This window comes from Schistocerca cancellata, chromosome 10 (genome assembly GCF_023864275.1).
Source record: "Schistocerca cancellata isolate TAMUIC-IGC-003103 chromosome 10, iqSchCanc2.1, whole genome shotgun sequence".
NCBI classification, from domain to species: Eukaryota; Metazoa; Arthropoda; class Insecta; order Orthoptera; family Acrididae; genus Schistocerca; species Schistocerca cancellata.
In genome coordinates, this window is record NC_064635.1 from 161,060,394 (window position 1) to 161,075,229 (window position 14,836).

Genomic DNA, 14,836 nt, shown 5'->3' on the forward strand with positions numbered 1-14,836 from the left:
TCATATTTATTACACTGTTCATCAGCCTGACCATGTGAAATTTCAATGGTGGTCTTAGCAAGGTGACAAATTTGGTTGTGCCCTGTGTAGTCAAGATGCACTTGTTACATGAACAAGGCATCTAGGATGCAGAATCACATGGTATTTCAAGGGTACTACACCATGTGAAAAATATCTACATTTTAAATTTTCCACACAGAGGTGCTGCGAAAGAAGCTGGAATTGTGATGTGTGACAGGACACACAAATTAAGGTAAATGCACTGGAAGAAGACAGTCGCTTCCACCTCCAGCATCTTTTAACCAATGAGGTTAAGTGCTCTCAACACCTAGAAATTATATGTTGTGCTTGTGGAGCACACAAATGAATAGATCATATTTGTATACCATGTACTTTGTTGCTGAGAGGGCAGCCCATGGTGTGGCAGAAGACCTGCACTCTATTTTGTGCAACAAAATATTGTGAAGTACCTTTCACATTTCCACACAAAACCGTATTTCATGCAAACTGTAGTGGGAGTATCTTTAAATTCTGTAATATGCTGATGTTTGCTTCCATGTTTGAAACATTTTCCATTTTGGAGAGCTTCATACATTTTACACAACATTTTTTACCACAATTTGTGTGGATGCACTATTTTTTTTTACTGAGTATTAAAATTTTTCACACATATTACTTTTCAATTTATTTACTTTTGTTGTGTGGTCATTTAGCCTACATACGTATTTATGATCATGAGTGCACATTAGTGCATGCTGACACAATAACAACAGCAAATATACTGCCACTGATAGCGCAGATGCTGACTGGCACACACACACAACAAAAAGACTGTCGGAAAGTGAGCTTTTGGCCAACAAGGCCTTTCTCAAAAATAGACCACACACACACACACACACACACACACACACACACACACACACACACACACACACACACACACACACACACACACAGTCTCTGGCAGCTAAAGCAAGAGACGATGGTCATGTGTATGTAAATTGTGTTTGTGTTTGTATGTGGACCATTTTCAACAAAGGCCTTCCTGACCGAAAGCTCACTTTCTAACAGTCTTTTTGTTGGGCCTATCTGTGACTCAGCATCTTCACTATATGATGAGTAGCACCTATCCTTTTCATAATATTGTTACACTTGATCATGGAGTTTCCATTGTTCCAAAAAACAATATTTTTTTATGAATTAAAGACGTCCAATAATGAATGACATTACACAGACATACGAGGGTGGTTTAAAAAGTTCTTGGAATGGAATAGAAAAAAAAGTACTTACATCACTGAAACTTTTTTTATTTTTCAATGTAGTCTCCTTTTAGATAAATACACTCGGTCCAACAATGTTCCAGTGCCTTGATCCCATCTCGAAAATGAGTTTCCTGCAAGTCTGAAAAATAGTTGTCAACTCCGGCTATCAATTCTTCGTCTGAAGTGAATCTTTGTCCACCAAGAAAAAATTTCAGTTTTGGGAAGAGATGGAAGTCTGACGGTGCCATATCAGGTGAATAAGGTGGATGTGGCAACAATTCATACCTTAGTTCACATAATTTTGCCATGGCGACAGCACGTTTTTGATCCAGCGTCAAGAGTTGTGGCACCCTTCTTGCAGATAATTTTTTTCCATTTCTAATTCTTCAGGTAAAATGTGATATACCCTTTCAGATGACATCTGGCAAGCACAAGCAATTTCACACACTTTCAATCGGCAATCCTCTATGACCATTTTGTGCACTTTTGCAATGATTTCTGGAGTAGTGACACATCTTGGCCAACTTCTGTGTGGATCATCATCCAAACTCTCCCGACCAAATTTCAATTCATTTGTCCACTTGGCAGCAGTTGAATATGAAGGAGCAGAGTCCCCAGTGTATTCTGGAAATCTGCATAAATGTCCTTTGCTTTCATACCTTTCTTTACGAAGTACTTAACACTGCTCGAATCTGAATTTTTTCCATCTTCACAAATCACTATGCGGGAACAACAACAGCGCCACATCACCGCCACAGCTCTCTTCCAAGAGCACTGGCGTGGCACGTGTTTATGGGTAACAATCCAATAAATATCACATGAACAACTTGTTGCACTAGTGCTGACCTCTCGTGGTGATACCGAGAACTTTCCAAACCACCCTTGTACAAATACAGCTTTTAAAGCTCAAAATAATGAGTTACAAAATTTTGAAGATCACCAATAATAAAATCCCGAGTATACTCATGCACTCAACTTTCACTAAAATATCCTGAAACTTATAGTCATTTTTTAGTTTCCATGTAGCTATGAAGTCTAATCACGTATTTCAAAACGGTTTTCCGTTAACATAGATGGAGAAGCTGGATGAAGCACAGTGGATTACCACTGGCAAGCACTTATCACTCAACCGATGAACAATCGTCACTTTCAGTTTCTATGAAGTAACATCACATTCTTCTTCACTTTCTGAGCTGTGAAACTCAATTTCAAACTCAGGATCACTACAGCCACCCTTTTTCCGAAGCACTGCCTAAACCACAATACAGGAGAGAGAGTCTCAAAGTGTGAGTTTTGTTGTTGAGTATCTAAAGCTGCACACAGTGAAGACGATATCTAGTGGCATCCACCTCAACCAAAATGCGACAGCAAGGCTACAGATGTACAGTAGACCTTCACTTAACAATCATTTCCCATGATGCGCAATTCGCACAACGAGCAAAACAAATTGTAAAAAAATGACTTGCTTACGGAGTGATGTTTCACACAGTGAGTGATGACGATTTAGTGTGTCATCACCAGGCATTCTGTGTGGCAGGGAAAACGTTCAACAATATGAACACCTTTCACTGTTGGCAGCAGCATATGAACAATGTCTTTAGTATCTACAGCAGTCTGGGTTTAGCACTCTTTCTGCTACCATCTTAGTGCAACTTGTAATCACAAGTTTTGCTAAACTTTTGTTCAAACAGCGTTTTTATGTGCGCAAATTTTAATTGCCTTTGTAGAAATATCCCCAAAGATAAAGCCACAAGAAGGCGACCGTAAGAGAAAGAAAATGACTTTAGAAATGAAAGGTAAAATCACTGAAAAACATGAAAGTGGTGTGAGCATTGCTGATTTAGCATACACATACAATCATCTGCATCAACTATTTGCACTATCCTCAAGAACAAGGACAAGATTAAGAAGATAATGCTTCAAAAGGAGTGACGAGAGTATCTAAACAACGGTTTCTAGTTCGGCACAATGTTGAAAGGTTGGTCCTTATATGAATAAATGAAAAACAATTGCAAGGCGAACAGTATTAACGAGAACATCGTTTATGAGAAGGTGAGAATGATTTTCGCTGACCTCGCTAAGGCGGCGCCAGGATCATAAGTGGGCAAAGAGGTGTTTAAGGGAGGCCATGGATTGTTCGAGAATCAGCATCCACAGCATTGTGAGGCACAGTGAAGTAGCCAGCCCCAACACGAAGGCAGCCGAGAACTTCATTAGCAACTTCAAGATGCTCGTATATTCTGAGGGTTATCTGCCGCAACAGGTTTTTAATTGTGACAAAGTGGGTCTGTTATGGAAAAAGATGTTAAAGCATACCTTCACAACAGCAGAGGAGAATGCATTGCTTGGCCACAAGCCATTCAAAGACTGTCTCACACTGCTATTCTGTACCAGTTCAAGTGGCGATTTGAAAATTAAACCGTCGATTGTTTACCATTCGGAAATTCCACGAGCCTTCAAGTAGTGTTAAGTCCAGGTTAAATGTGATGTGGAGATTCAACAACAAAGCTTGGGTGACACATGATCTTTTTTGTGATTGGCTCAATCAATTGTTTAGTCCTTCAGTGAAAAAATATTAGCTTCAGACGAATCTGCCACTCCATGTCTTGCTTGTTATGACAATGGTCCTGCCCAATCTTCAGGCCTACTAGACCACCTCCTCGAAGAATTTCAATTCATCAAGATAAAATTTCTGCCTCCCAACACCATTCCGTTACTCCAGCCTCTGGACTAGCAGATTATTTCTAACTTTAAGAACCTCTAAATTAACGATTCTTCAAGCTTTGCTTTGAGTTGACTGAAGCTATCACTCTCATTTTCAGAGAGTTTTGGAAATACCACTTCAACATCATTGTCTGCGTCAAGATGACTGAAAAGGCAAGGGACAGGAGTTACCGAGAAAACTCTCACTTGTGCTTGGAAGACGCTTTGGCTAGAGTGTGTTGTCGAATGTGACTCTGAGGTATTTGAGTCAGTACCTAGGACAAGATTGTGTCTTTCACTAAGAGCATGGCACTAGAAATGGATAACAATGATATCAATGAGCTTGTGGAAGATCACAGCCAAGAAATGACGACCGAAGAGTGTGTTACACAGCAGGAAATTGTAGAGAGGGTTTCTTTGGAAGAGGAAGAGGATGAGGATGAGGAGGACGAGGAGGCAGTGACAGTAACAGCAACCAGCAATTTTCTGGCACAGTAAGATAAATGCTGAAAGCATGGAGATCGATTGCATTGTACATTGAAAACCATCACTCCAATAAAGCATGCTACAAATTTATCTGTCGCATTTTTGTCAAATGTTGAAGTGTCGGCAGAAACAAATTACAATAGATAGCTTCCTAGTAAAACGAATTACTTACGTATCATGAATAACAAAGTACATAATACTACATGTATAATTTTCTTTGACTAAATGGCATAAATAAGGTAAACTTTTTGTACTTTTTCTAAATGGAACGCATTATGGTATTTTACATTAATTTATACAGGATAAATTGTTTCGCTTAACGAGTGTTTCTCACAATGAGTAAGATTCTGGAATGAATTATGCGAGGTTCCACTGCAGAACCAAATGCGCTCTAGTGGCCGAACACTTGACTATCAATGTTGAAAAGGATATAAGCGGCGTTTTATTTTTTCAAAGGTCTGTTCTGAAGTTGTCTGAGTGTACTCGGGAATTCAAGCTTCTGTCAAAATAATAAAAATGAGATAACTCAGGGATTTAAGTTGAGGGATTAATATATCTCATGATATTTCAACTGGGCACCTGCCAGTCATCTTCAGGTGAGCCATCGAAGACTGATTAAGGCCTTCATGGCTCACCTGAAGAAGACTGGCAGGTGCCCAGTTGAAATACTGTAGTATGTAATAAACAACGACCAGCTGCAAGTCCGGAATTTGTTTGAACAAGAATTTGTTGTTGCATGCACTCAATAGTGATACGATTTCAAACAAGCCAAGCACATTTTGATATTCAGCACGAGTCTCAAATGTAGCATTTCACATAAAGTTAGGTTCATAAATAACATTTCCCAGAACATTCCTTGAGATGGAGACTGCACATACTATTCAGTTAAATTTGTAGACAGTACAGAAAAATGAACATTACTCTAAAGGAAAACCGTGTCAGGTCATACCTCTACGTTTGATAGCAAGGTTGTGAATGAGGTATCAAATGGTTTAAGTTTTAGCACCATCATTCACATTTAAAGCAATTTCAAAGCCACTGTTTAATATCTGTTTTTTCTCCAAATTACCTTGAATCTTTGTGCAATTCGATTCCAGTAGACTCTGTATCAGGTGCAATGTCCTTGGCAGCATCATGGGCAGCAGCAGCAAACTCTACACGCTTTCGCAAGCGCTCCGGAGGACGGTACAAGTTTGCTCGCACCCCAGATTCTTCAATTTCCTTCTTGATAGTTGATGCTCCCTGAGTGACAGCACGGAATGCACCTGACTGACTCAGTGCTGCCCCTTTCTCCTGAACTGCTTCTGCGGCATCCCTTGCTGATTTGCCGAGCTCTTCACCAATTTGACCTGCCAGAAAAGACGTTCACAATATTAATGCATCATCCTCATCAATTAATAGACAAAGTCTAATGAAGAAGTAAGTATATTTCACTATGAGGGAACTGCATATCAGAACCCAATGGAGGAATGCTGTGAAACTCATATTAATACAACAGAAAGACGGTATTAGTATGAAAATCCTTCTACTGCCTACTGTAGCACCCAGTTGTGCATAAATTCAAATTCCCCTGAACTTTTTCCTACGTACACAATGCAGAAAGACAGTAGTTACAAAGGTGTTGCTGGTGAATCTTCCAAGTAGTATGGTTGTATTCTAAGAAACTTTCAATCCTGACTTTTCATCCAGAGCTGTGTAGGACATCTTCAGAAACGATTCTGGCTTCAGTGAGTCTTGCCGACTGATGGGCTGGATGCCAGAGATTTTCATAAGTATCGTGATAATGAGGTGTGAGAGAAGTTTTCAGACGATCAGCATAAAGAATCCTTATCAAATATAGAACCTGACAATCAAACTATCATCTATGAAGATAAAACTTATCTACTAGATTCTGTAGAGCTACTGTTAATATGTCAATAAGAACCACACCCTCTCTTCTGTTAAAATTTTACTCATGGCAACAATTCAATAGCAAAGTTTTATCCTCCGAGAGGATTTTTCTTCATACGCCTTCTGAGTGGTTTGATGAAGCATGTCACTTTTTCCTCCCCTGTGCTAATTTCTTCATCTGAGAGGAGCACTTATACCTAATTTTCTAGATAATTTGTTTTGTGTTTTATGAGGTCTGTAAAATTGGATGACTTTGCTAGTAGCAGTAGGCATTAAATTTTCAGCTTAAATTTCCCTGATTAAAGCTGTCCCCTATACAAAGTGAATATAGCCCAAAGGAAATAATGTTATGCACTCTAACTCCTCTCATAACTAACTCCTCCATAACACATATATGTAGTGCAACAGAAAATCTTCTGACAACTGCAATGGCGTACTATTGACTAGTGTGACCCAGTAATGTAAAGTTATCACAGAGCACAATAGCGAGATTACAAAACAGTTGATGCCCTGAATCTCTTGAGGCAAACTTACCTTCTGTGATCTGAAATAGTTGCTAAGGTAAAGGAATTCTTTGTTCAGTCTAGCAATTAGTACAACATCAAAACAGACTATATCATCAAACTAATAAGTGACCTGACATAAGAATATAGCATTAGTTATTCTTATGTCAGGCATTAGTGTAAAGCAGAAATTTTTCAATTCATGCTGTGATTGATTTTATTTTTTCTCCATGAAAGACAGAAATCCACTATATATAATGAGATGAGAAATGTAATTATAACTTCTTCAGCTGTTGAAATGGTTGACCCTCATGCTCATTGCCATAACCATCAAAGAGCAGTTTAATTGTAGTTGTAGGAATTCTTACTATTCTAAAGCTAGCCATGTCTCCGCAATATCCTTTCTTACAGGAGTGCTAGTTCTACAAGGATCGCAGGAGAGCTTTTGTGAAGTTTGGAAAGTAGGAGACGAGGTACTGGTGGAATTAAAGCTGTGAGGACAGGGAGTGAGTCGTGCTTGGGTAGCTCAGATGGTAGAGCACTTGCCCGCGAAAGGCAAAGGTCCCAAGTTTGAGTCTTGCTCCAGCACACAGTTCTAATCTACCAGGAAGTTTCATATCAGCGCACACTACGCTGCAGAGTGAAAATCTCATTCTGGACTTCATTTACATGTTGTTGTGGTCTTCAGTCCAAAGGCTGGTTTGATGCAGCTCTCCATGCTACTCTAGCCTGTGCAAGTCTCTTCACCTCTGAGTAAATACTGCAACCTACATCCTTCTGAATCTGCTTAGTGTATTCATCTCTTGGACTCCCTCTATGATTTTTACACTCCATGCTTCCCACCAATACTAAATTGGTCATACCTTGATGCTTCACAGCATGTCCTACCAACAGATTCCTCCTCCTAGTCAACTTGTGCCACAAATTCCTCTTCTCCCCAGCTCCGTTCAGTACCTACTCATTAATTACGTGATCTACCCATCTAATATTAAGCATTCTTCTGTAGCACAAAATTTTAAAAGCAGCTATTCTCTTCTTGTCTAGACTGTTTATCAACTGTGGCTAAACCCCATCAAATACTTTCTGAAAAGATTTCCTGTTACTTAAATCTATACTTGATGTTAACAAATTTCTCTTCTTGAGAAACGCTTTCCTTGCCACTGCTGGTCTACATTTTACATCCTCTCTACTTTGACCATCATCAGTTATTTTGCTGCCCAAATAGTAAAATTCTTGTACTCATTTAAGTCTCTCATTTCCTAACCTAATTCTCTCAGCACCACCTGATTTAATTCGACTACATTCCATTATCCTCATTTGGTTTTGTTGATGTTTATCTTATATCTTGCTTTCAAGACACTGTCCACTCCATTCAACTGTTCTTCCACGTCCTTCGTTGTCTCTGACAGAATTACAATGTCATCAGCAAACCACATGGTTTTTATTTCTTCTCGAAGGATTTTAATTCCTACTCCAAATTTTTCTTTTGTTTCCTTTACTGTTTTGTTTCCTTTACTGCTTGCTCAATATACAGATTGAAGAACATGGGGGATATGCTACAACCCTGTCTCACTTTCTTCTCAACTACTGCTTCCCTTTCATGCCCCTCGACACTCATATCTGTCATATGTTTTCTGTACAAATTGTAAACAGCTTTTCGCTCGCTGTATTTTACCCCTGCCACTTTCAGAATTTGAAAGAGAGTATTCCAGTCAACACTGTCAAAAGCTTTCTCTAAGTTTACAAATGCTAGAAACATAGGTTTGCCTTTCCTTAATCTACCTTCCAAGGTAAATCATATGGTCATCAGTATTGCCTCACGTGTTCCTACATTTCTACAGAATCCAAACCCATCTTCCCCGCAGTAATTTTCACACTTGTCAGCACCTACTTTCTTTGTTATATTCTTCTTGAAGTCTGAGGGTATTTCACCTGTCTCACACATCTTGCCCACAAGATGGAAGAGTCTGGTCATTGCTGGCTCTCCCAAGTCTATCAGATTTGTAACAAAAAGTTGTCTACTTCCAGGGCATTGTTTCTGTTTATGTCTTTCAGTTCTCTGTCACATCGTTCATGCAGTATCATATCTCCCATCTAATTTTCATCTACGTCTTCTTCCATTTTCATATTGCCCTTTAGTACATGGCACTTGCGTAGACCCTCTATATACTCCTTTCACCTTTCAGCCTTCCCTTCTTTATTTAGGACTGGTTTACCATCTGAGCTCTTGATATTCATACAGGTGGTTCTCTTTTCTCCAAAGGTCTCTCTAATTTCCTGTTGGCAGCACCTATCTTACCCCTAATGATATATGATTCTATATCCTTACATTTATCTTCTCACCATTCCCGCTTAGCCGTTTTGCAGTTCCTCTTGATCTCATTTTTGAGACGTTTGTATTTCTTTCCACATGCTTCATTTACGGCATTTTTTTATATTTTCTCCTTTTATCAGTAAAATTCAATATCTCTTGCATTATCCAAGGACTTCTACTAGCCCTTGCCTTTTACCTTCTTGATCCTCTGCTACCTTCACTATTTCATTTCTCAAAGCTACCTATTCTTGATCACCTGTATTTCTTTCCCCTGTTCTTGTCGATCTTTCCCTAATGCTCCCTCTGAAACTCTCTTCATTTACATAGATTCATGAAATATTTCAATTTTCCCTCGAATCACTACTTAAGTGTTTCTTAATTAACCTGATTACTTTCAAACAAATTAATTTTTTAAGCAAAACTAATTTTCACACTGAATACTTTGATACCCTATTAGTCCATTTCCCATTCTGTGTTTGGCTACAAAAATTTTGACAAAAACCCATTGTGTAATTCAAAAGGCATCATTTGTTGTGTTACACTCATACTTTTGACCAAAAGTGAGGACTGAAGAAGCAGCACCTGACCTTGAAGTCCTACAGAAGTTTTCAAATATATAAGTAATGGGAAAAGGCAAATGATTTGCTTATATTATTAAACTTATCAAAATGGAGAATGGCCTGAGGATTACAATGAAAATTGTGTTGCTGGCTCTAAAGGAAAACAATGCAAAGAAATGCTGCAAGTACATAACCATTACATTGATAGCTCATTTGTCTTAAATTTCATGCCAACTGCCAGATGCCCACTTCATTTGTACCTTAATGATGAGATATCAGCAGTGTGCAAACATAAAGCGAACAGAACATTTACAGTACATCTTTTCCATCTATGTTAGTTTTTGAAATGTATTTATGTTGACAGACTGATATGTAGAATAGCTTGAGGTTTATGTTAAGTTAAAAGATGGCAGTTCGCTTGTGAGTTGGTATATTAGTAACAATGCTTTAGTTAATCCTAAATTTCTCTGGAGCTGTATAGAGTACTTTCTGAACTTAGTAAAAGATAAAAAGGACACGGGATACAGTTGGATTGTTAAAGGTTATGTGGTAATAGACACATTGAGAATAACAAAGATGAGTGCATAACATTTGACAATTCACTGCAGCAACAGATAAAGAGCAAAATATATAAATCATATGGACATCCCACAGGAGACTGGTCAACGAAGTGACTAGGTCTTGAGCATGTACAACAATAAACAAAAATTTGTGAGAAATTAGAAGTGACTAGCGTGAGGCACAAAGATGTAGCAGTGAATTCAAGTTAAAACGTTTTGCAATTTCATGCAGATTCATTTACTATCCACCTACCACAACTTAAAAACCATACTGTAATGCATTGAGAACCATGATAGGAAATATTTACCTTAGATAGAAGTATCAAGTGACAAGGCTAAATAAGTAAATCTGGAAAAACAATCTGTACCATGAGGCAAAATAATCTGACTAACAGACAGAAAATTTGGTATAGCCAAACATTCATTATATTAACACTCACCAGCTTTCTTGGCTATTTCAGATTTTCCAGCCTCCTCTAGTGCTTCTTGCACTTTCTCCTTAATTGTGCCAAACTTCTCCTTTATTACTTCAGTGCTCCTTGAAGCTTCAGATTCCACTGTTTGGAACTTCTGCCTTCACAAGTTATTTCATAGGTATATTAGTCTCATCATCCAACACATATGCTTAATTTATCATTGTGGATTATATCAAAAATAACACTCTTACCTTGCTTTCTGCAATGCTTCCGACTGCTCCAATTTTTCTGCCTCTTCTCTAAATTTCTTTAAACTTTCTTTCATCTCTTTATTCTTTGCCATTTCCTGTTTGATGTTTTCAATAAACTGAGAGAAGAAGTTTGGTTTCCTCTGCGAGGAATATAATCTAACCTGGAATACATTATACAAAAAAAACATAAAATGTTGAAAACAGTGGATCAGCAGTACAAAATTCATGCACAGCATCTTCCTACTCACAGGTACCGTCCCATTTTGAGTAGCTGCAGCAGTGTGTCGTACAATTTCTGTTTTCGGTGTGCGATTAATGCAACAGCGAACCACCCCAGGTTTCAATATTTTACTCTGCAGCTGAAAAGGCGAAGTTATTTAGTAATTATCAGGGATAAATATTACATCGTTGCCGTGGCTCGTACATACACATAACCCTTAACTCGGTTCATTTAACGCTCTCTATTGTCCAAAAATCACTAAGATCACATTTATAAACAATTACTTCCAAAAAGTACATTTTTACATCTCACGTGGCGTTATTACCATCGCATGCATCAATTCATACAGTACAAGAGTTCACCAGGTAGGACGTACCCCACTCATTTCTTCCGATACTCTGCAGCAACAAGAACAGCTGAATGACTGAGAGCACGTTGCTTGATGTTGCTTGCATAAAGTTTTAGATATTGTCAACAATCAAGCAGTTGTTCACGCTAGGAAATCGCGCGTAAATTTTGTGTTAGTGAACAGCAAGTGACACGATGTTATCAAGCTTTTGAAAAATCTGAAGCTAAATGCAGTATGACTACCCGCGTACTTGGTGTTGGAGTCGGACTGTTTATCGTAATCGCTATTTGGTTGACGGCAGTCGTCTTGTGTATTGTAGCGCGGAGGACGAACAAGAATATTAGTTTAATATTAGTAGCTGGAGCCTCGTGTGTTACTGTAATTTTGATCTTAATTCCTAGGGAATCACAGTTTCCAACACCCATAACGTACAAGGTATGTGTTTATACACTAATTTTAACGCCGCGCAGTGGTATTTAAAACGATGTTCTCACCGCTAACAGTTATCAGTAATCTGTATGGAGAAACAAATTGTTACAATAAATAAGTGAAGGGTTGGTTACTGTATGGAAAAATTTCACAAGCACTGTATTTAAAGACCAGCGTAATTTTAGTTAGTGTGTTAATTGACCTTTACGCTAACCTTAGTTTGAGAATACTTTTGCTCTGTTTCGTTCTTCAGTTTATGTGAACGTTCATTTATGTGAGTGGAAGTTCTGTAACTTCTAATCTTGTTTAGTGTTTGCCCTGCGATAAATTGCGATGTAAAGGTGTACAGTTACTGTTGGCTTGTGCTTTTGACTTCTATAGCGCTCTCATCGAAGATTTTTCTCTGCTTAATCGATTAATCAACTTGCAATCTAAAAATTTCCGTATGCGGTATCAGTATTTTCATTTTTCTCAGGGCGAGTGAAATATACAGTAGCGTTACATGGTTATCTAGAACAGAGTGTAGCCTTCAAAGCTGTAGTGAAGTGAGTGGCCTAACTTGAGCAAGCAAAGTACAACAGCTACTCTTCGTAGCAAACGAATATAAGCATTTTCCCTCTGTTCTAAGTTAAATAGACTGTAATATATTCACTAAATATGATAAAGCAGAATGTATTGGCCGTAGGATGGTGGTAGGAAAACAATGCCCTTTCTGATCTACATAGGTTGTATAAAAGAAATTATACAGACGTTATTAATTAGTGTCTCCTATAAACCTCTGATGCTCGTTTTAAGCTTGCTAACAAATATGGTTTCTATGCCACATCATACATTCCTGCAAAAGAATGCTCAGTAACGTCAGACTACAGATTAATTTGCTCTCATTGTAAGTTTAAATAGAATATTAAGCAGGTTCCCTTGCTGGTGGGCCTACGTAGTAGCATAAATGGTGATTTTGTGTGTTAACATCTTCTATGCTACAGTGCTGTTAGCTTCTGCACTGGTCATGTTCATATTCCCAGCAGGTCAAGTCACCCAGTTTATAGTTTGCTACAGTACATTATACAAACTATCAATTCATCGACAACCATGCATTTATTTACCATGTTTGAAGCAAACAACATAGACACGTACAGTAGATCACAACTTAAATAAGAACAGAATACAAACACTGCACTGAGTTGAAACAATAAGGACTACACAAAAAACTGTTTAGTATCAGTTACTGAAATCACCAAGAGGTGATGCTAATATTATTTACTGAAACCAGCAAGAGGTGATGCAATCAATTTACATAATCATACTATTCACTCCCTCCACCCATGAACCATGGACCGTGCCGTTGGTAGGGAGGCTTGCGTTCCTCAGCGATACAGATAGCCATACCGTAGGTGCAACCACAACGGAGGGGTATCATTTGTTGAGAGGCCAGACAAACGTATGGTTCCTGAAGAGGGGCAGCAGCCTTTTCAGTAGTTGCAGGGGCAACAGTCTGGATGATTGACTGATCTGGCCTTGCAACACTAACCAAAACGGCCTTGCTGTGCTGGTACTGCGAATGGCTGAAAGCAAGGGGAAACTGCAGCCGTAATTTTTCCCGAGGGCATGCAGCTTTACTGTATGATTAAATGATGATGGCGTCCTCTTGGGTAAAATATTCCCCCATTTGGATCTCCGGGGGGGGGGGGGGGGGGGGGGGGGGGGGAAGGACTAAGCAAGAGAAGGTTGTTATCAGGAGAAAACTGGTGTTCCATGGATCGGAGTGTGGAATGTGAGAGCCCTTAATCGGGCAGGTAGGTTAGAAAATTTAAAAAGGAAAATGGATAGGTTAAAGTTAGATATAGTGGGAATTAGTGAAGTTTGGTGGCAGGAGGAACAAGAGTTCTGGTCAGGTGACTACAGGGTTATAAACACAAAATCAAATAGGGGTAATGCAGGAGTAGGTTTAATAGTGAATAGGAAAATGGGAATACAGGTAAGCTGCTACAAACAGTGTAGTGAACGCATTATTGTGGCCAAGATAGATACAAAGCCCACGCCTACCGCAGTAGTACAAGTTTATATGCCATCTAGCTCTGCAGATGACGAAGAGATTGATGAAATGTATGATGCGATAAAAGAAATTATTCAGATAGTGAAGGGAGACGAAAATTTAATAGTCATAGGTGACTGGAACTCGATAGTAGGGAAAGGAAGAGAAAGAAACACAGTAGGTGAATATGGAATGGGAGTAAGGAATGAAAAGAGAAGCCAGCTGGTAGGATTTTGCACAGAACATAACTTAATCATAGCTAACACTTGGTTCAAGAATCATAAAAGAAGGCTGTATACATGGAAGAAGCTTGGAGATACTGGTAGGCCTCAGATAGATTATATAATGGTAAGACAGAGATTCAGGAACCATGTTTTAAATTCTAAGACATTTCCTGGGGCAGATGTGGACTCTGACCACACTCTATTGGTTATGAACTGTAGATTAAAACTGAAGAAACTGCAAATAGGTGGGAATTTGAGGTGATGGGACCTGGATAAACTGAAAGAACCAGAGGTTGTAGAGAGCTTCAGGTAGAGCATTGGGGAATGATTGACAAGAATTGGGGAAAGAAATTCAGTAGAAGAAGAATGCGTAGCTTTGAGAGATGAAATAGTGAAAGTAGGTAAAAAGACGAGGGCTAATAGAAATCCTCGGGTAACAGAAGAGATATTGAATTTAATTGATGAAAGGTGAAAATATAAAAATGCAGTAAATAAGCAGGCAAAAAGGAATACAAACATCTCAAAAATGAGATTGACAGGAAGTGCAAAATGGCTAAGCAGTAATGGCTAGAGGACAAATTAAGGATGTAGAGGTGCATGTCACTAGGGGTAAGATAGATATTGCGTACAGGAAAAT

General features: G+C 38.7%; 1 protein-coding gene across 3 annotated transcripts in view; it reads right to left on the minus strand.

Annotated features, from left to right (window-relative positions):
- Positions 1-11,680, minus strand: part of LOC126106874 (mitochondrial import inner membrane translocase subunit TIM44) — a 52,599-nt gene extending 40,919 nt beyond the window's left edge. For 2 of the 3 annotated variants that reach the window (XM_049913274.1, XM_049913272.1), the window contains exons 1-5: positions 11,491-11,605; positions 11,194-11,304; positions 10,946-11,106; positions 10,719-10,852; positions 5,521-5,800 (exon numbers count right to left, since the gene is read on the minus strand). In XM_049913274.1, the coding sequence (XP_049769231.1) occupies positions 5,521-5,800; positions 10,719-10,852; positions 10,946-11,106; positions 11,194-11,304; positions 11,491-11,502 (698 nt within the window). In that variant the 5' untranslated portion in view covers positions 11,503-11,605. Of the gene's footprint in view, positions 1-5,520; positions 5,801-10,718; positions 10,853-10,945; positions 11,107-11,193; positions 11,305-11,490 lie in introns of all 3 variants that reach the window. The other variant, XM_049913273.1, reaches the window with a different exon arrangement.
- Positions 11,681-14,836: the final 3,156 nt, after the last annotated feature.